The sequence below is a fragment of the Camelina sativa genome, chromosome 19, assembly GCF_000633955.1.
Source record: "Camelina sativa cultivar DH55 chromosome 19, Cs, whole genome shotgun sequence".
Classification (NCBI taxonomy): Eukaryota; Viridiplantae; Streptophyta; class Magnoliopsida; order Brassicales; family Brassicaceae; genus Camelina; species Camelina sativa.
In genome coordinates, this window is record NC_025703.1 from 21,344,698 (window position 1) to 21,366,260 (window position 21,563).

Sequence of the window (21,563 nt, forward strand, 5' to 3'; positions counted from 1 at the left end):
AACACAGTTCTTCCCTTTAGAGCACAATGCCGCCACGTTGTAAGTGGTGGAGTTCCCCCTAATATTTTTCGACTCAATCGAAAGGAGAAACTCGAATGTTTTCTCTTCTAAAGCTTTAACTTTGGGAGGGATAGATTCAGGATCCTCCAACTATTATAAATATATAAGTAATGTGAATATTTACCACTGAATGGTTTAAGTCACTGAAATTAGTTGTTATAAAAAATTGTACTACATATACTTCTATAAATATTCAGAATTACTAGATCGTATCTATCGTTAAGGAATTCTGAAGATTGCATTCCAACCATATCGGCAGCAAAGCTGTCAAACACCATACATTTTGCTTCTCCAGTTTCGTCTTTGATCTTAAGATAAATCCAGAACCTTGAAATTTTTTTTATTGATATTTTGAGAATTTTATTATTGGATAATGAATGACTATATAATTTCAATGGAACATATGTATAAAAAACTTATAAAAAAATAACTTGAGAGAGACGTATATAAGGTTACTTACTTGGGAGAGACGTTTTTTACATGCTCTTTGCAAACTTCACAATAGAACTTTGGTGTTGGTTATGCTTTTCATCCTCCAACTTAATGTCTTGCTCAATGATAGTTTTTTGTTGCATTTCTTACAGGCGATGTAGACCCAAGAATAGTCTCTATCGACTTCATATATTGTACAGACAGTGCGACACATCCCTACCTATAAAGATATATTTTTATTAAAATATCAAAAATTTATAACAATACTGGATAATAGATTGTTAGGTGATATGTATACCTCAAAGGAATTTAGGACTTCCTCGATAGTTTTAATAGGGTATTCTTCTAATTCTTCCTTCTTAGGTTTTCCCCAAAACACTTTCTTTTGCAATGAATCCATGATCGTCAATTGCAAGCCATCATTGGGAAGCCTATGTTTCAAGTAATATGTTATTGAAGTTGCCAATAAATAATGGTAAATGTAAAAGTAAATGATGAAATAAACTAACAGATTTTTAAGTTCTTCAACTTCAGAAATTGCTGGATTGATTATAACTTGTGAACAGTCCCACAAATTTTGAACACTCCAGACATCTGTAATAATGGTTATACGAATAAAATATATAATACTTCTTTGTTATAATGTTAATATGTAGTATAATTGCAAAATACTTACCGTTGTAATGATTGACTTTAGCAAACTTTATTAAGCAGAAAACAATACCATCGGTAGACTCATGGCAAGCTTTACAAATTATCTGAGAGCAGTTACCCCAAAGAGTACACAAAACACGGGTATCCCTATATAAAAAGTAATATAGAAAAATGAGTAGATGTTGTTTTGCAATATTTGTATGGTACAAAAAAATTGCGGAAAATAGAAGTTAGATCATAAAGATAAAACTTACTCATAATTTCTCATGTGGAAGTCAATTTTGGTAGTTGGTTTGTTAGTTGAAGTTATTTCTTTAATTTCACCACAATCGACAACTTGACCAAAGAAATTTGAGATAAAATATTATGGGTAGTTTAGAAGTTAAAAAAATAGGATATATCATTCTTAAATGTAATATGATAAATGTACCAAATAAAAAACTTTCGTTTTGCTTCCCGGCAAGCACGACATCATAAGATGCTAATGAAAGGAACATATCATCAGATATGTTATCAGAAGGATTAACAGTTGTTCTGGATGTGAACCCAATCTTCCATTTCAATTCAGATAGATTGACAGCACCATAAGTAGGAGATAAATTAAAAGTTGAAATTAGGTTCCAAGTCCCTTCTTTGAGTTTTCTCTCAAAGTTCCTGATCTGATCCTTTTTCACATTAGCAGCTATCTTATCACCCTTCAAAAAAATTAAATCAATTTAAAAATCAGGAAAAATAAATATATATGAGAACAATCATAGAATTTTACCAATGATTACTAACCGCAGAATCTACTAAAAACATCTCAATGGTTTCTCCGATTTGAACGTTGTATTGCCTACACAAATGCAAAATCTTGACTTATATAAGCCAGTTTACTCTATAGGGCCTGAGAGACTTTAGAGGAGAAATGGGGAGAGGTGAGACTAACATTTTGACTTGTTGTGTGTTGATTGTGTATGGAAATGTATTTCTTTGTTGAATAACCCGACTATTTATAATGTTTACGACAGTTATACGAATATTCACAACGATAATTACGGTGGTATTGATTTAATGTTCCAATAATGAAAAGAGGATAAAAAATATCTTGACTAAGAGAGTCTAAGGTATATTCGGTATATTGAGAGAATATCGGTTACCATAATATGTTAAACTTAGGCATCAAGATATATTTTAAAGGTAACATTACGAGTATATGGTAACAAAAATATTTTATTAGTGTATGGTAATATTCGATAGAATATAATTTTACAAAGAATGCGGGATTTTTATTATTAAGATCCCTAACAATCATGGTTAGTTACAAATTTGGATATTTTAACTTCCATATCTTTACAGCTTAATTATTAGAAAGTAGTTAACATTAACAATTATGTTCAATTATGATGATTTTAGCGTATATGTGTTTTTGAAGATGGGCCGCATGACCCAATAGAGAATATAAACGAATAGTCTTCAAATTAACGGTTAGGATGTTAATAACCTGAACGGCCAAGATCAAATTAGAAGATCCGAAATAATAAAACGGGTCAAAAAGGATCCGCATCTTTATCCGTTTAGAGGAGGGGGGAAATTTCGTTTGTACCCTTTTTTAAATAATTCCAATGGCATATAGATGTAATTCTTTACAAAACAAATGTTATTTTTTAAACGGTTTTCTTTTAATAGTAGGGATTTGAAGTCATTTTTCAACTGACGTTAAAGAAAAAAAACTGACGTAAGTTAATGACGTTTGAATTAACGTCACTTTATTAAGTGAAGCAAAATAAATTAACGACTGTGCATGATACGTCGGTTTAGTAAATGACGTTTTGTTTTTAACGTCAGTTTTAAAGCGACGTTAACTCAGTAAAAAACTGACAAGTGTCACATTTTTTGTAGTGATTTCAAATGCACAAACAAACATTCATTCTTAGACTTAGAATTACTCTTTTACTATTAATGAAAATCAATTTTGGACCTTTTTACCCTTTTCAAACTATTTTGATAATTATTAAATATATGACTGGAAAAATCGTAAATTAATTTTTAAACAAAAAAGCTTAAATCTAATACAAATATAATACAAAAAGCTTAAAATCGTAAATTAGTTTTTAAACAAAAAAATCTTATGAATATTATACCGACTTATTTGAAACCCTAAAACATAGGTCTTTTACTAATATAAATACTTAATACCCTAACCATTCTCCATATCTCGAAAACGAGAAAACAGAAAAAATCCTAAACTACTATCATGTTCTCAAATTTGTATTTGTATTATAATATTGATCTTTTATATTGTTCATCGGATTCTAATTATTCATACCCTCTTTTTGTAGTATTTGTTTTTTTTTGTTTTTTTTTTACTACAAACACACCATACTTTATTTTGTTGTATTTGTTTGAAAAGCAAGAAAGGCATTACTAATTATTTTTGTGTGTTTTATTTATTTTTTAGTATAAGTGTATTGTCCAATGTTTCATAGTATGATTTATAGTTTTATAATCTAATACAAATTTACTATGTTTCAGGTGAGTTCGTAGATGATCTTGATAGTAGATCTACAAATTTGGATACAAAGAAAAACATGTATATTTTTTTTTTTAAAAACCTTAAATCTTGTTTCTTTGATACCTTGATGATGCTAACTTTTAATGCTAATGTTTATAGTTGCAGAAAAGTTACGGTTGATGCTAATATTAATAAAATATTTATTTTTCATAACAAACTATTTGACCATTGTTTATAGAAATTATTTTCTTGTTTGTGGCTTATATTTATTTATTTTATAAACTAATAGTAAAAGGAGGTGAAGTCAAGCAAAATTGTGGGTTGAAAGAAGCAAAACGTGTTGGGGATGGGTCAAGCAAAATTATTTATATATTTTTCACTACCCTTGAAGTCAAGCAAAACGTGTTGAAAGAAGCTTTGATGTGAGGTATAATATTCAAGAACTAAATTGTGGGTCTTGGGGATAGATGTTGATCGACACCAAGGGTAGTGTCGATCGACACCAGCAATTTCTGGTTTGATCCGATTGATTTATTTTGTTGATTTAAGTCAGTTTGGTTTAAATGGATTTTCCAAACCAAGGTATTTAAACGAGAAATCGACCTAGGTCGTAGATAAAGCGAGTCATTCGCCGTTTTACAGAGAAACAGAGAGAAAGAGAGCATTATTGGGAGATTTTGGAGTTTAGTACTTTTCCTTGGAGATCCTTATGTGGGAGTGAAGTTCCAGGGCTAGAGACGTATTAGAAAGATTGTTTGGGTGTTGGATTCGTCAGTTTGGGTCAGAAACTTCCTTCAAAGAGATGAGTGCATGACCATGGCTGATCTAAGCCTGATATTTCCTTTTGTCTTGCTTTTTTTGTGTTGTTGTGGTGTTTTTCTTGCTGGTTATGGTTGATATAGGGTTCCTACTGATTCACACGGCGTTTGATCGAGTTTTGGACGGATTGAAGGTGATGGGAGTCGAGATTCGACTCTCGGCTTCGAGCAGATCGTGTATGCGGAGTCAGTGTGGATCGACACCAGGGAGGTGTTGGTCGACACTATGGAGCAGTATCAATCGACACTAGTAGTGTCTAGTAACACCACACGAACATCCGCCACAAGAACACACCGGAAGAGGACAATAATTACGCAACTAATCCCACAACTTACACAGTTTACCGTAATAATCCAAGACAATCTGCCCATCTTGCCGACACAAGGCAAGCTGAGCCTTAATCTGATGGACACGAACTTTGTTGCCAACAAAGTAACGCTGCTTTAAATTTTCCCATAACTAATGCGCGTTAGAGACAAAAGAGACAGTGGACTTAACCTTTCCCGCAATCGACGAACGGATCCAGCCGACAATCATTGAGTTAACTGTTTTCCAGTTGTCGTAGTCAGGATCACCGAGAGGATGCTGTGCAATCGCTCCGTTGATGAACCCTCACTTTCGTTTTTCCTGAAGAGCGTTGAGCATCTCTTCAGACCACTCGTTGTAGTTATCTCCATCCAAAATAACAGAGGAGATAGTTGTGACCGGATTGTCGGAGCTGGACAACAAATTTGGTGACACCGCCACCGTTGGTTTTGAGACAAGAGCCGAAGCAGCTGTTTTAGATTCTTCAGCAAACATTGTTGAACACCAAGAAAATCTCAACTAGAACTATTGATCAAAAACGATAACTTGAAACAAGAAAGAAGAATGATTTTTAAAAGAAGTGTTTAGAAATTTTTTAGTTTAAGCTCTGATACCATGTAGAATTGGATACCGAACTAACTTGTCTCTTTATTCATGTTCATATCATCGTTTATATACACACGACATTAGGATTACAATACACAAGACTAGGGTTACGTACACCGTCATACACAAATAACGGACCTAAACCCAACACATACAACACCCACACATACGGCCTAGCATTATCACATAAACTATATGATGGAACATGAAGGTGAAACTTCAGAAGAGACTCAAATAGCAACAATGGTGGCTTAAAAATCTTTTCTTTGTATATGCAACTTGAAATACATATATGCGTTTCTGTAACCGTAATAACATATGTAAACTCTTCAATTTTTGGATTATTTGCTTAGACTTTTAAAATCGTAACATTAAGTTATCTGAATTGGGTTCAAATTATACTTTTAGACTTTAATGGGTTTCGATACTTTTCATTATAGTTTCTTTCAAATACTAAAAACATTTAATTGACTATAATTGATTTCATAAATGTTTTTAAAAAATAGTAATTACTACTATATAAAAATATGAATGATTTAATATATAAACGATTTAAATAAAATTAAAATTAAAAATGACCTGCAACATAACTATTTTAATCTAATGGTTTAAAAAAGGTTTTAGTCCACACATTCCAACTACTACTAAAAGTTTCATACATGGTTTTTAAAAATATAAAATTATAACTAAATGAAATCTAACCAAAAAAAATATATATAATTTTGACACAATAAAAATAAAATAAAAAATAAAGTTATTATTTATAATCAGTTTTTGCCTGCAAGAGTGCGGGTAACTAGAACAAAGGTAATTATTTATACTAGGTAACAACTCGGCTTAAATAAAATTATTATACATAACATTATTTGTGGGATTTAATTTTTTTTGTATTAAACAAAATACGTAACTAAACTTTTTTTGTTTTATTCGAATTTACGTTTATTTTGTGTTAAAATATGTTTTACCCGTGAAAATTAAAATTCATATCTTTATGTTTTACATTATTATTTATAGAAATGAAAATCTCATTATTATTTACAGAAATGAAAATTAATAAAATTTATAAATATTTAACAATATATAACTATCCTCAATTAACAACAAAAATGCAATACAAAAATGAAAATTAGGTCGACATAACAATATATTATACTTTTTTATAAAACAACAAACTGAATTCATTTTTTTTAGATTAATCATTTTTCCTGTTTTATTAAAATATTTTTCACACTAATTTATATTACATATTGTTGTATATTAATATTGAAACAGTAAGATATAGACATATAGTTATATATAAGAGTTGGGTTTTGACGGTGTTTGGATATATAAAATATACCAATTTATATTTTTTTTTCCCCCAAATGGGCAACTACAAAGAAAATTCTCATCCCAAAGCAACTAATTTTGATTTTCTCTTGTAAAAGGTAAGAAAACAAAGAAGAGAAATGGTTGAATAGTCTAAGTTAGTTGAGGAGCTCTTTGACTAATCGCTGTCCGAATTTTCTCCGTTGTTGGAACTCATAAACATTTTCATAACATCTACACATCTAGATGTTTCTCTGTTTCCGGCATAAACAACTATACTTTTCTGAGCTGTCCTATATTCCACTTCAATTCTCTTGTAGTCATTCTCTCTGTCGTCTACCTAGAAGAAAAATAGCTCATGGATTCGAAATAGTGATTCTTATCACACTCCCAAGAGGAGATCATCATGGTGATCGTAACCACAAGAAGATCATGTACTGGAGTGGAGAAATGTTGAGCATAGTCCAAGACCTAGGAGCTCAATTCTCCAACATTATAGTTCATAGAGGTCTTTTTTTATTTTTTTTTTGAATAATTCATAGAGGTCTTACTTTCACCTTGGATTTACTTTCAAGTTACCAACTTACTTTTCACGAGGATGAGAAAGAAGATACTAACCAAATGTCTCATCGTATTCCCCATGTTCCACCCCCAACTAAACCAAAAAAAAAGAAGTAAATGGAAGGTGCAAAAGGCTCTACTCAGTATAATTGAAGAGTAGCAAAACAACATTTAATAAAACTACTTCATATCAGACAATACGTAAAGCCGAGATTGAATCTCAGGATTCGAAATCAGCTCCGCGACTCGGAACAGAGCGTCACGACGCGTAGTTTCGCGTCCGTCGACTCTGAGATCGAATAAAGTATCAAGATACGCAAAAGACGACGCCGTTTCATCGGAACCGGGATTTTGAATCGCCGATCTCCCGGCCTGAGGTATCTGTTGAATGGTATAGGCTGTTAACAACGTATTCTAGTATCATTTTAAAATTTTTGTTTGTTTATGTTATAAGAAAACATAGTATAATGTATGCCGATATTTCTTAATATTTTGTTATTCTAAAAATACATTCTCCACTCATTTGGTATTATTATTAAGTTGATTGGTTACCGTGTAAAACAAATACGGAGAGTAATTGCAAAAGATACATAACCTAATTAGCTCACATACTTCTGGCTTCTTCTTTATGTTACGTTACAGAGGAGATGAATGTTTTCCCGCCTCTGCTCATTTCTCTTCTTCCCGCGGCTAACTCATACTTGTACGATTTGGGCTTGTGATACTTTCATCAGTTGGGCTTTTTTGCTTTCATGACCCGATGAAACTATTTCCTCTTTCTCCTCTGTTTTACATTCATTGTGTAACTCTCTATATGTTCAAATATATTGCTCCTTTTGCAAAGCAGGAGAGGGATTATACAGCAATACATGGAACTCTCTAGCTCAAGAGATTATTATTATTATTCACTGACAATATATAGCGAACACCTTACGAATTAGAGTTTTGGAATAAGTGAGATAGAGAAAGGAAGGAATGTGAATGGTGGTGGTTTTGTCAAAGTCCAAACATGAAGAAAGCGCAGTGATGAGTTTCTTTACATCTTCTGTGGTATGTGCGGCACTCAGTTTCTTCAACTTAGGCTAATGGTGACACTGAAGTGCCATTACATGGAAGCCTGCTTCTAATAGATACACCTGCAACAATGAGAAAAATCAATCTTTCTCTTGATTGCCTACAACAAGTGAGAGATAATGGGGCTTGAGATTTCAACTCCAGATAATGCCTTAAACTCTTTTACCCTCTCCCATGTTGCCTTTCTTCTCCATCTCTGCTTCCTCGCCACTACAACTGCTGCAGCCATTGGGACAGGGATTGCTTTTGAAAATATGAATGAACAACCTCGTGACTGTATCCCAAGGAATGACCATTGCTGATGAACCACACACATTGCTCTCTGCTTTTACTTCTCCGGTCTTCTTCCATGGAGTCTCCAAATTCGTATCAGTTCAATAAGCTCACTATCTACCTTCTTCCTACTACTAATAAATACAATTTGGGACTTTAGGAGTTTTCTGTATCAGTGCATGTCTTTTCTATTTGTTTATTGCTTTTCAACTGCTCCTTTGAACAAATTAGTAACATGGGAAATCTGAATGTCTTCAGAAAGCCATTGACTCAGTCACTTTCCAATATTGGTAGACCCAAAAACAATGAATACAAATACTAGTGTTGTATTGTTAGCTAATCGGAGTTTAACATCATATTATATATATTATGCCTTCAAAATATACAAAAATCTCAACTGTTACTCATGAGTAGTAGTAAATAAGGAATTCTACAGACTAGTAAGAAAGTTGATAAAACGTACTCCAACCAAAATATACAAAAAAAAAAGATGGTTTAATCATGAATTAGTAAAGTCAAACCCGGACCCTTCTTCCTTTGAGAGAGTTGAGAATAGATGTTTAACTTGTTGTATCTTCTTGGAGGGAGTTTTCAGATTGGAGCAGGGGAGGTTAGTTCATTGAAATAATCAGAAAAGCATAGATTATCCTCATCCAAATCTATGTGATCAGTCACTAATCCTCCATCTCCAACTGTTTCAGAATTCGTAGTCACCATCGAGACATCATCCATCTCAAAGCTCTTCATATAATTCGTCTCAAAATCAAAGATATGATCAAGATCCAGCTCTTGAATGAATTCATCAAAGTTTTCAGATAAAACATTGTTGTTTATGCAGTTGTTGTCAGAAATCTGTAGCATCAGATCTTCATCTAAATTGGACAAGTGGATATTATCATCATACAAATCAGTGTGAACTTCATCTACAACAGCATTAGAATCAGAGAAGGAGTTTTGATGATTTGGTGTCACCATCGAGATGTTTTCCAACTGTGAATTCACTGATGAACTCGTCGACTCAAAATTAATGATTTGATCAATGTCCAACAACTCCTGATTGCATCCGTCCACGTTTCCAAGTAAAGCATAGTTGTTCTCGTTGTCGCAACAAGATTCAGGATTAGTAAACCCTTCTTCTCCACGTCCTCACAATCTAGTCGATTCTGCAAGGCATTGAAACGCGAATCCTTGAGATCTTGCAACATCTTCGACATTGAGTTAATCGCGTCTCTCAGTTCCTCCGGATCCTCTGATTTTGCAAGCCTCTCATCCTCCCACCAGAACCCTAGCCCTAACCCTAGATCTTCCCGAGGACGCTGATTAGCGAGGAAAGCGGCGACAACGTTATCCACAGATGAATGACCAAAGCTGTAGTAAGAAGCGTTGGAATAGGAAGAAACGGGAGTTGCCAAGATCGCAATTTGTGCATCGGCGAGAAGGCAAATCTCAGCCGCTTTGCTATAGAGACCCTTTGTGCGTTTGGAGAATGCAACTGCTCTTGAATCTTTCTTCCCTATCATCTCTATCGGAATCTTTCGCTTCACGCCACCCATTATGTTGTTTTCACGATTTCACAAACAGAAGAGAGAAGTAGAAAACACTGAGAGATTTTTGTGTTTGGTCTATCGCGAAAGATATGGCAACATTCTATTCCTAATCGTTGTATATATAGATATAGATTATAGTCGGTCGGTGTAATTTCCTTTTTTCTGTAAATTCGCTAAACAGTCATTAAACGAACTAAGTATGATTGTTTTCCATTTTGTTTGAAAGTAATTACTCTTAGTCACCTGAGACGAACCAAGGCTGGTTCAGTAACCAGTTAAACCCAACTTTATTTGGTTTAGTGCTTTTTATTTTATACTAAGCTGAATTTGAACACAACAAATTATTCAAACCAACTAAACCAAAAAAGTAAACCGATGTTGTAAGGCTTTACTCTGTATAATTGAAGAGTAGCAAAACATTTAATTAAACCACATCAAATCAGACAATTTGTTTGTGAATTTTCTTTCTGTCGTCTCTCGTCTACCTAGAAGAAAAATAGCTCATGGATCGCCATCCGACTATTCTCCCTTAAGTAAAAAATACAGAGAGACCTTAAACTCTCTTCAAGCTGCAAATGGTTTGAAGCTAAAAGGAACAGAGCGTCACAACGCATCAAAATAGTTTAAAATTATATATTATGAAATCATTTGAAAGTAATAAAATAGTTTGAATACATAAATATCAAATATAAACTGTTAGTAAAAACACAATCATCAAAATAAAGACTTATAACAAAAAATATTATATAGAATAGATGCAACTTTGCCAAAAAAAAACATTGTTTAAAATATTATAAATATAACATATTTTACAAAAATTATGGTGAAGAGCTACAATAAAAAAATTATTATGATAAAGTGATCCTAAGTGAGAATATTAAAATAATGGTTGTAATGAGTAAACGCAATTTTTTGATTAAAAATTATAATTAAAAATATTTAATAATGAGTAAAACTATATCAAAGAAAAATTAAAATTAAAATAAATTTTAAATATTAAAATATTTTTTTATTGAAAAGTTAAGATAAATAGACGTAACTGTAAATTCTATATTAAGTTGTATTAAATTTCTATATTGCTATAATAATTTCTTAAATTTTAGTTAGATTATAAAATAACGTTGAATATTATATATTAATATTTAAATTATTTAGATTCAACATATAACGGAAAATTTGTTTCAGCGAACAATGATTTTTATTTATTGATGAAGAAACAAATATATAAAGAGTTTAAAAAGCATAACTATTTAAGTAAACACACCTATTATTATATAGATTCTTCCTTCAGGTACTCTTTGATTTATATGGATTTGTGGATTATCTATCTATTGAACTTATGATAAATCAGATGATAAACCGGTCCCCTAAAAAATTTGATTACTAAGTAAACAAAGTAACACAAAAAAAAAAAGAAAAAAAAAAGATCAAACTTGTATCAGCACCAAATCTGTAACTTGAAAACATAAGAAATAATATAACCAAAAAGGGAAAGTGATCAAAACAAGCAAAAAGTCTTTCTCTTTCGGTCTTTCATTCTAAGAATAATAAGTTGTGTGATTACATTGACCAATCTTCTTCACTCGTCTTCCTCGATGACCTTAGTGCCCAAACCAGAGAGTCCTTCAGCTGGAACCTCAGCGACTGTGACGAGAGAGAAGAACTCTTCCTTGGCATCTTCATCGTCGTTTCTCTTACGGGCAACACGGATTCTGATTCTCCTCGGGGGGCCTCGGATACCTTTGCTCCATATCTGCTTGTTGAGTTTAACATCGACTCTAACGTCCTTTGTTCCCATTGCTTTCAATGCAAACTTCCTGATCTCTTTAATGGCATTGGGTGCCTTCTTCTTGAATGTGCTGTTACGTTTTTTCAAATGGTCAAAAACCACATTGAGGATTCAGCATTACTAAAAACCACAAGATCAATAGTAAACTAAGCAACAAGCAAACAGTTACACAAAAATCAAAGGAACACAACTAAAACATTACTCTCATTCTGATTCGAAGGTGATCACAAAATCAATGGAATCAAATGCTAGAGTCATTGAATCCGTAGATAGAAAAAATGAAACATTTATGAGCATTGTGTAATTAACAGAGAGCGAAAGCATTGTTTAATCCAAGCTATTGACACATCCCTAACTAAGAATTGCAACTTGAGCCTAATCAATTATCAGCTAAACCCAGAACGAACTCAAGAAATCCGGAAACGAGAGATTGAAAGTATGGAAGCTTGGGGGGGTTTTACCAGCTATGGAGACGCCTGTGGAGATTGATAGTATACTCCCTCGTAACCACCTCCTCCTTTCTTCCCTTACCTTTCTCCATTTCTTCTTCGATCTCTGCCTTCTCCCTCTCTCTCTCTCTTTCTCTCACACTTTTTCAAAAAAAATGGAGTTGGAGACGGCACCAGATCGAGCGAGAGACGAAACTGTAAAGAAAAACCCTAATATAAAGCTTCCGTATATTATAATTTTGGGCCTATTATGGGCCTAATGAACACTCTTATATGCTAACATTGGCCAATTTCTTTCAGTTTAAAATCAGATTTGCTTTTCTTGATGAGATCTATAATGGGAATCTAATATCCAAAATATTACTAACCACATATTGATAATTAGGGTTTTTGCATATGAGATTTCCAGTTCATGTAAGTAATATAGGTTTCTTAATCACTTTTTTTTAGCTTTTCAACGTCATCATGAATAATTTTGTATATCTCTTAAGATATTATGATTCATTTTTCAGATCATTTCGATTCAAATCAGCAAGACTCAGATCATATGATTTATTATAAAATCTAGAATTGAGGGCTAAAGCAAATTCTTGATTGAAGATAAAGATCTAACAAAACGAAACACAAGAAACATGAGCATAATAATACGGAAAACATCTAACTCCTTTTCGAAAGGGATAATGAAAAGGAGGTGCATAGCGTTATGGTTCAACTTCAACAAATAAAACTTAGATAAAACCTGTTCAGCAAAAATCTCTTACTTCAAAAAAAAACAAATTTTGAAAAACAAAACTTAAGCTTAAGCTTGTCTGTTTCTTTGCTTGGCACCGGACTTGGCAACCCTAAGGCCTTTGCTGATGACACTGAGTCTAGCAAGAGCTGCTTTCTTCAAGTCTGGCCTGTAGTAGTTGTCCACCACCTATATCAATTCATTTCAGACAACAAAATTTGTTTAGATCACCATCAAAGCACAAGGCCTTCTAAGGCTTCTACACTGTCTAGCTTATAATGTTTGCTCAGAAAAAATATCCTAATATCTATTCAACATGCAAATTTACCATCAGAATTACACATTAACTCTCCACTCACAAGTTGAGTAAAGAACACAAACATATTCTAGAACTCAGAGCTGTAACCATAAACATAGAAACAAACATCAACAGTGGTGAAAATTTGAATAATACCTGGTTAGCAACAGCCTTGGACATCCTGGGGAATTCCTTCTTCAGGATAGACTTGTTGACAGAGACCTTAGGCTTGTTCTGCTTCTTGGTCTTGGTGGTGGCGAGCACAACAGCTTGTTCCTTGCCAGCGGCCTGGATGGTCACAGTCTTTTTGTTTGCAAGACCTTGACGCCACATTGAAAATTTTAAACTTTAGTCTAGTTCAATCAGAAAATTTTAAATTTTGGTTCAAGAATCCAAACACAAGTCTATTAAAAACCCTTGTAAACAAAACAACAAATTTCATGACAGAAATCAATTACATACAAAACATTTAGTAAAGTAATCAGATTCCCATTAAATCCTCAATCAACGGATTTCAAAAAATGACTACATTGTATGAATGCAATCACATTTCACAGTCACTTTTAAGTAACTAAAGCATACATTACAGTTACATAGTCTTATGTTTGAGAACGCAGACGCATACATCTTCTACATTTAGCATAAACCAATAAAAAACATTCTATTTGAAGAATCAACCAAAGTGTCTTATCTTAAGATACTTAAATTCCCAATCCAACAGACAGTAATCATATTTCCAAGAGAGCAAAGACTAGAAATATACCAGAGTGCTTGTAGGAGTGAACGTTGGCGAGATTGTTAGTCTCCTTGCTGAATTGAACCTTGGAGTTTCCTCTACCGAACTGTTTCACCAAGAAACAGTTGTTCTTCTTCACGATCTCCCAGATCAATTGTCCTGGAACTGTCGCCATTTCTAAACCCTACCCAAATCAAGCAAGCAAGGATGGATACTAATTAATCAATCAATACAGATAAAATGAACAGATCGAATCACTAAAGGAGCATGGCCGTAATAGATCTGACTGATAGAAACGACAACAACAACTGCGAGAGGATCGATTAAGCTCACCGTGCGATTTCGCTGAGAGAGATAGAGAGACTTGGTTTTTAATGGTGGCGCCGGAGCTTTTGTGAGAAGACGATGGAGCTAATTTATATATGACTTCAGAAAATGATAAAACCCTAGCTCGTGTATTATTTGTGTAAAGTCTAAAATACCCCTAAAGATAATAATAATAATATCGAGGAATGCTACTTTGTTTGAGAAACGTTGTAAACAATAAACCCATTTGGTCTCTCTATTGATTGAGGTTTAGGGGGTTTTTACATCCTTTTGATTCGATCATTTTCGAGTATTAAAAATCGGAACTTTCGATCAATGGGGAGGAGAATACTGAACGATGCGTTGAGAACGATCGTGAATGCTGAGAAGCGAGGTAAAGCTTCGGTGGAGTTGAAGCCTGTCTCTACTGTAATGTCTTCGTTTCTCAAAATCATGAAGGAGAAAGGTTAGATTTTTCACCTCTGCTTTTAATGGTTCTTTCTGTGTTTCAGTCGGGGCTTGATTCATTTCCATCTACTTGTTTAGATTTAGTCATCAACATTGATTTCACGTTTTTAGTGAAGATTAGTTATGTGATTTTAGCTTTGGTTTGTTTAGCTCCAAGTTGTATGATCTCTCGAACTGTATAGTTGAAGCATGGCAATTGTATGGTCTCTTAATGTAAAAGACTGGTAATATTGTCCAATAATTGAGCTTTGTTCTTGGTGGCAATGAAGTTGCAGATTGCAGAAGATTGACAAAGTTTGTCTTTTTGATTCTTATGGATATCTTGATATATATGGTTGGAAAAAGGCATATCCTTTTCTCCAAGTCTATGCTCTACTTTTACACTTGCTTCGATCTGCGTTGAGTACTCTTAGTCAAAAATATATAAGTAGTTCTTTTAAAAGTTGATAGTTTGTGGCTGAATTTCGTAGCTAGTATATTTATATGCTCAAATCACAGTTTGCAGAATCAGAGGTATTTCTCTCTGTATTACTTTACAAAATGTATGCTTGTGTATAGGGTACATCAAGAACTTTCAAGTTCATGATCCACACAGAGTTGGAAGAATAACTGTTGATCTACAAGGAAGGGTTAATGATTGCAAAGCTCTCACTTACAGGCAGGACGTCAAGGCAAACGAGATCGGGCAATACACAGAACGCACACTTCCAACACGCCAGGTCTGGTTTTGCCCTACTTTCGAATATGCACCTAAAAGCAGCAGTAACTTAAACTTCTTTAATTTGTTATATGCAGTGGGGTTATGTTGTGATTACAACTCCTGATGGCATTTTGGACCATGAAGAGGCTATTAAACGGAATGTGGGTGGTCAGGTTCTTGGTTTCTTTCATTGAATCGCCCATTTCGAATACGGAAAGAAACTCTAATGAAGGGACTTTGACATGTCGAAATCCTGTGAGAACATGACATTTGCCTGGCTTTGTTCACATTGTTTGTTTGTTTCTTGCACTGCAATTTGAGCACAATGGTATTTTAGTTAACAAATTTTATTTCTATTGTGACAACATTTCAAATGTTATTGTAAAATCATTTTCTTCCTTCACAAATAGTTATTTCCTCCTATTCTGTCTATACACACGAAAAATAAAACAGACAAAGAAACCAATCAAGACATGGCAGAATCATACCACTGCTTCAATCTATATAATGTCGATGTGTAAGGTTATCAAATTCAGTCATGAGTAAAGAATGAGTGGGGACTGATCTCTGTGGCAAAGAAGATATATATGAACAGATGGACAAGATGGGTAAATTCAGCGTCGATTAGAAGTACGAAGGGCCCCGAGCCTTGCAAAGATATCGTCATATTCTGGGAGGTTGGGATGAACGTGACTAGCTCTCTCCCTTGATGGGGTTTCTGGATCCGGTGATTTTACAGTTTGTGGAACAGTGCTTGAAGTTACTGTCTGGTGCCTTGGAGATGGCTGCTGATCATGAGGCTCTTTGTCAGTTTTCTTCGTTGTCACAGGGAATGAATGCTCCTCTTGAGCTTTTGCTTGGCCCTTTGTCCTTAGAGAGAACCCAGTTGGTTTATTTGGCTTGACATTGATGCGTTCAGCCACTCTTTCGATGTCTTCCTCGTCTTCAGAGGATGCTGAAACTGGCATCTTGAAGTTCGTTCTCTTGTAATCTCTCACTCCCGTTGATGGCTTATGAGTCCTCTCTTGACTTCTTGAAGAAGATCGAGTTGGGAGTTTTTCTTCCTCCAAGTCGTCCTGATCGACACGGGAATGACTAAATAAGGGATCAGATTTTGTTTCTGTTCTTCCTGGAAGTTGCATGTCTGAGTCGTCTTCATCACTAGAAGATGGATGGGGAGGCAGAAGACTTGGTCTCATCTCGGTGTTACTTACTTTCTTACTGTAAAGATCTTTTCTGCTAGACTGACCAGAATCATCTGTTTGGATATACTCCTTTTCAGACTTGAACAATGCCGGACTCATTCTGTAAGGTGGGAGTGTCTTTTTGTTCCTAAATCCACCGGCCAAAGCTCCAAGCCTCAGACCAAGCTGAGGCTCTGACTCTGAATCTGATTCTTCTCGTGTCCTCGAATTATCATTGTGTTCTTCTGTGTCTACAGGGAATAATTCGTGTCCAGCAGAATCAGAGACTTTAAATTCCTGAGATCGATCAGATGTCAGATTCCCCTTCTTCTCATGCACATTTCCAGAAACTTTGCCTCTATGTTTTGGCTGATCACCGTCGCTTTCTGAATCTGGACCATAATCGTCAAACCTGGTATGTGGATCAGGCTCATGGTAAGCAGCCAGAGGACTTGTAGAGACATCATCAAATAATGGGGAACTTGTGTTCTCATGGTAAACTTGTGAGCGCGAGCTGCTGTGTTCTTCATGAGACTTACTATGGTCTCCTTTGAAGCTCCAGGCAGCCGCTGACGCAGATGTTTTGCTGCCAAGCAATGAGAATCCCACACCATGATCAATCTCATCTTGATAATGATTATCTTCAGCGTCGAATTTAGGTTTATCAAAAAACGAACTATAGTCATCATAAGTATCAGCAGTTGTAGCATCATCATGTCCATGATAATGGGTGTCTGTATCTTTAAAGCTGCTTTGAGATTGGTGATCATCATAAGTGGCAAAAATGTTTTCCTCCACAACGCTCGGTGACTTAATATAATCTGAGCCATTGACATTCTCATCAGAGTAATCACTCGAGTGTGAATGCGATGAAGTGCGACTTGACTGCTTCATGAGGTAAACATCTTCAGGGTGACCAAAATTTAAATCCGTCTCATCCTTGCTTGGCTGCTTCCCTCTACTTTTTTCACCGAAGGAACTGTTATTTCTCGAAATATCCAGGGGATGTCTATCTGATGGCTGATGTACAAGAGGAACATCAGATTCATTTGCCCTATCATAGCTATCTTGCCGGGTTCTGCCCATATCTTCATAGTGCATCCTATTATTCCGTCTTGGCGAATGTTGTTCTTCAGGAAAGCTTTCACTTTGTACATTAGATCTGTTACGTCGATGTGACGGCTCGTTTCTAAGATTTACAGATGCAGAGGATATATGCGACTCCGATGTATCCTGCCTCGTCATCCTTTCTTTGCTCGAAAGTTTAGCAGCTGCTCTTGCAGCGAAACTTGCTCTCTCAGCAGCTTCAGCAGCGGCACGTGCAGCATCTGTAGAATCAACAAATTCTGTTTCCCACCTATGATTTCTTCTTGAAGATGAATTTTCATAGCCATGATTTGGATTTCTACACTCTCCTTCATCAGTCCTAGAACCTGTCAAACAAAACAAAACAACTCCGTTAAATGATTCAATCAAAAAACAAATACAGAAACAGCAGAAAAAAAAAACAACGCTTACGAGAAGGTCTTGGATCTGGATGATAGTAGTCATCAGCCTTCCCAGAAGTAACAATATTGGCACGGCTTGAAGATCTTCCACCATTTGCATACGAGTTCTCTGGGGAATGATGTCTTCTTTCACTTGATCCATGTTGAGCATTGACAGTGGTTGGAGCTTGAACGTTTGGAGGCTGTTCCTTGTTTGATTTTATAGATGAGTCCATGTTCATAGTACTCGCTGGCTGAAACGAGCTTGCTCCATTCTAAAACAGAAGCAACGTACAGGTTTAACACTAGCAAGTAGAAATAACAAACAACTGATGCCTTTCCACTGAAATGTGATTACACTTACCAACAGCGCATCTTTTGGATCTGGTTCAACAAAAGATTGTGCCTCCCAGACGACATTATGCTCCTCAGCGATTGCCATCAGAATTTTGACCTTAGTTGGACCATCGGGGGCTTTGGCAGACAATTTTTCCACCAGCTAGAAAGATAACAATCACAATCAAGAAAGGTTCATAGATACAAAACCACCATCAAAGATTATAGAAGACGCAGAAACTTACCAGGCGACTCACACCAGAATCTGGACGCAACTCAATAGCAGACGTAGCAAAATCCTTCCCGTACTTGGTAGTGAATTGCTTAACGATTTCTGAGAGCTCAGGGACATCTGATGATAACCTCTGGGAAGCAAATAAGACACTCGAGACAGCTTCTTTCAAATCAATGGGGCAGTTCCTGAAGTATAATATCACAAACGATCAATACATTAGGAAAAAACAAACACAACAGCAATGAAGAGTGAGTCAAAGTTATAAAGTTCAAATCTTTCTTACTTTTGAGACTCGATAACACCCAAACGAACAACAAGAAGTTCACAATATATGCCAATGAGCTCATAAGCAGCCATTGTCTTCTCTTCCCTAACCACATGTTCCACCTGATAAAAATAAAAAAAAATAAACCACATTCCCAATTTCCATCAAACAAACAAACAAGTGAAACTCAGAAGATTCTATAATAATACTTCAAAAAAAGTAGCCACATTCCCAAAATTTTGCAATTTATAAGATTTGGTTTACCCGAATTCGAGCAGTAGGGGTATGTCCAGACTCGAGCAATTGTGCTAATTCTCTCCTAAGCTGTTTAATCTGAATCTCCTTTTTGTTCTTGAGTATCTTGAGCCGTGAATTCGCCATCTGCATAGCTGTCTTGCTGCATTGCATCAAAACAATAAATCAACACCAACCAAATACATAAATCAAAACCAAAACACAACCGGTGATCTGAAACCAAAAAGGTTCGGTCATAGATAGAATCTAAAGATGTTGTTGAAACATAATCTGAAACAGCAAGAAGATAGAAAGGAAAAGAAGAGAAACCCAGAATAGAATTTTACCATTTAGCAGGCTTAAAACCTCTATTAAGCACCTTCTTCATGGAAAACTATATTTTAGCACAAGGAAAAAAAAAAAAGAAATCGGAACTTTGATCGAATCAGGTAGATCACTAAATTAGGGTTTATTGGCTTGTGAAATTAGGTGAGACGCAAATCTAATCTATGATCTGAAAAGATTGGAATTATTCGCGGGGACCTCTATACCAAAGAAGAAGAAACGTAAAAAGATTTGATATATAGAGGAGAAGAAGAAGAAGAAGATGAAAGAAATTAAAATATTGAAATTAATTAGGTTGGAGTCTGCGCGAAACCATTACTATATATGTTAAGGAGGATCCTCTGTGTAGCGGTGCACGTTCCACGAAATAGATACATACCGTGGGGGCTGACTTTAATATTCTTTCTATATATATATGATTTATTTTTTGGTAGGAACTACATATATATTTGATTTATTGGAAAGTGCATAAGATTATTTACTTTCAAACTTCCCGTTTGAATTTTTATGTTTCCTTTGGATATTAACATGTTTTCTTTTTTTATTGGTCAAAGGACGTTAAGAAGAACAATTCTTGGGTTCACTACTAAAGTTTTTGTTCACTTCTCTTTATTTTAACCAATAAGAATCTGAGATGACATAATACATTTAAGAATCTATTCATTCAACTTCTTATTAAATAATGAAACAAAATCTGTATACATTCTTATAAAATTAAAAATTCAAACCGTTTTTTTATCAACTCAAACCGATATATAATTTCGTTCTAATTATAAAATCTAAATTCAAACCGACATATAATTTCGTTCTAATTGTAAAATCGAAATCCTAACCACTTCATTTGTAAACCCAAACCGACATATAATTTTGTTTCAATTATAAAATCTAAACTCTAACCACTTTATTTGTAAACTCAAACCGACACATAATTTTGTTCTAATTGTAAAATCTAAAACAAACCAATATTTAACTTTCCTTGATTAAAAGTATACAGAATTTGTTTTCTTAATTTGTTTTGCTTTCTAATTTAATTTTAATTTATTTTTAAAATGAAATAATATATAAAAGATTTTGATTGGTTAAAAAAGAAGAAGTGAATAAAGGGGTTCACATTAGAAGTGAACCTAAGTATTTTTCCATTAAGAATCTATTTTGATTTTAAATTGAATAAATATAAACATGTATACATTTTAATTTAGTTTCTTTATATGATCTATATCTTTTGTTATATCGTTTCTTGGAATTATTCATTATCCAAGTCCAACCCCTGATTCTGAATAGTGTTTTAATTTGGTTTCTTTTATCTTATCAATATCCAACCACTTATATATAACCAAAATTCATAAAATAAAATAGATTAAAAACAAAAAGTAATTATTACAGAACTTTAAAGATATTGAAAGAAGTTTCATATAGATTAGAAATACTGTATATTATATAATAATTTTATGTTTGGATTCATTAATCTATGTTTTACGCTATAAGTTTGAACTTTATCTATGTTTTATTGGTCCTAATCACCTTATTTTTTTCTTATAATAATACTGACAATTTAGTTATGTGACAACAATGTTTTAGCAGGGAAAATGGCTATTTCATATCTGTATACCCCTTAAACGTGTGAATTGCTGCTTGTACAAACAAAGAGCGTTAATTTAGACATGTATCTCAATACATTCCAAATTTCATATATGTAATCACAAAATTGAGTCAATTGCAAAGTCCACGTTAACGGATTTAAGTCAATCGTTAGAAATGCTGACTCATAATCCACGTGTCTATTGACGTGCCATCGAAATCGCAAAACGACGTCGTTTCATTATGTTTTCTTCGCAAAAAAATGTCGAAAATCCACACTCTAGTGGTT

At 34.2% G+C, this 21,563-nt stretch overlaps 4 protein-coding genes and 1 pseudogene across 5 annotated transcripts; 1 reads left to right on the forward strand and 4 right to left on the reverse strand.

The window, feature by feature from the left end:
* On the reverse strand, positions 9,179-10,140 carry LOC104768063 (annotated as a pseudogene).
* LOC104766865 (60S ribosomal protein L31-1) lies at positions 11,546-12,553 on the reverse strand. Its single transcript, XM_010490832.2, has 2 exons — positions 12,385-12,553; positions 11,546-11,993 (listed from the first exon to the last, which is right to left on the reverse strand). The coding sequence occupies exons 1-2, from the start codon at positions 12,462-12,464 to the stop codon at positions 11,714-11,716; spliced, it is 360 nt and encodes a 119-aa protein (XP_010489134.1). The 5' UTR covers positions 12,465-12,553; the 3' UTR covers positions 11,546-11,713.
* LOC104766866 (60S ribosomal protein L28-1) lies at positions 12,943-14,562 on the reverse strand. The gene is made up of 4 exons (XM_010490833.1): positions 14,470-14,562; positions 14,164-14,320; positions 13,557-13,720; positions 12,943-13,291 (listed from the first exon to the last, which is right to left on the reverse strand). The coding sequence occupies exons 2-4, from the start codon at positions 14,309-14,311 to the stop codon at positions 13,172-13,174; spliced, it is 432 nt and encodes a 143-aa protein (XP_010489135.1). The 5' UTR covers positions 14,312-14,320; positions 14,470-14,562; the 3' UTR covers positions 12,943-13,171.
* On the forward strand, positions 14,667-16,017 carry LOC104766868 (40S ribosomal protein S15a-2). Its single transcript, XM_010490835.2, has 3 exons — positions 14,667-14,908; positions 15,469-15,629; positions 15,706-16,017. Exons 1-3 carry the CDS (start codon positions 14,779-14,781, stop codon positions 15,802-15,804), a joined length of 390 nt encoding a protein of 129 aa, XP_010489137.1. The 5' UTR covers positions 14,667-14,778; the 3' UTR covers positions 15,805-16,017.
* LOC104766867 lies at positions 15,835-19,990 on the reverse strand. Of its 2 annotated transcripts, XR_764138.2 has the most exons (8): positions 19,699-19,990; positions 19,382-19,514; positions 19,136-19,239; positions 18,863-19,037; positions 18,646-18,780; positions 18,313-18,556; positions 16,099-18,227; positions 15,835-15,919 (listed from the first exon to the last, which is right to left on the reverse strand). XR_764138.2 is itself a non-coding variant. In XM_010490834.2 (7 exons), the coding sequence occupies exons 1-7, from the start codon at positions 19,737-19,739 to the stop codon at positions 16,225-16,227; spliced, it is 2,835 nt and encodes a 944-aa protein (XP_010489136.1). In that variant the 5' UTR covers positions 19,740-19,990; the 3' UTR covers positions 16,085-16,224. The 2 variants fall into 2 exon arrangements, 1 of the variants encoding a protein (XP_010489136.1); XM_010490834.2 differs by lacking the exon at positions 15,835-15,919 and having other exon boundaries at positions 16,085-18,227.

Excerpts from the sequence above, each read along its gene's own strand:
- LOC104766868 (XM_010490835.2), top strand. The coding sequence starts at position 14,779 with ATGGGGAGGAGAATACTGAACGATGCGTTGAGAACGATCGTGAATGCT. Across the intron at positions 14,909-15,468 it reads CAAAATCATGAAGGAGAAAG|GGTACATCAAGAACTTTCAA; the intron begins GTTAGATTTTTC and ends GCTTGTGTATAG. Across the intron at positions 15,630-15,705 it reads GCACACTTCCAACACGCCAG|TGGGGTTATGTTGTGATTAC; the intron begins GTCTGGTTTTGC and ends TGTTATATGCAG.
- LOC104766867 (XM_010490834.2), bottom strand. The coding sequence starts at position 19,739 with ATGAAGAAGGTGCTTAATAGAGGTTTTAAGCCTGCTAAATG. Across the intron at positions 19,240-19,381 it reads CCCCTACTGCTCGAATTCGG|GTGGAACATGTGGTTAGGGA; the intron begins GTAAACCAAATC and ends TATTTTTATCAG. Across the intron at positions 19,038-19,135 it reads GGTGTTATCGAGTCTCAAAA|GAACTGCCCCATTGATTTGA; the intron begins GTAAGAAAGATT and ends ATTATACTTCAG.
- LOC104766866 (XM_010490833.1), bottom strand. The coding sequence starts at position 14,311 with ATGGCGACAGTTCCAGGACAATTGATCTGGGAGATCGTGAAGAAGAAC. Across the intron at positions 13,721-14,163 it reads TCACTCCTACAAGCACTCTG|GTCTTGCAAACAAAAAGACT; the intron begins GTATATTTCTAG and ends TGTGGCGTCAAG. Across the intron at positions 13,292-13,556 it reads CCAAGGCTGTTGCTAACCAG|GTGGTGGACAACTACTACAG; the intron begins GTATTATTCAAA and ends GAATTGATATAG.
- LOC104766865 (XM_010490832.2), bottom strand. The coding sequence starts at position 12,464 with ATGGAGAAAGGTAAGGGAAGAAAGGAGGAGGTGGTTACGAGGGAGTAT. Across the intron at positions 11,994-12,384 it reads CACAGGCGTCTCCATAGCTG|CACATTCAAGAAGAAGGCAC; the intron begins GTAAAACCCCCC and ends AAAACGTAACAG.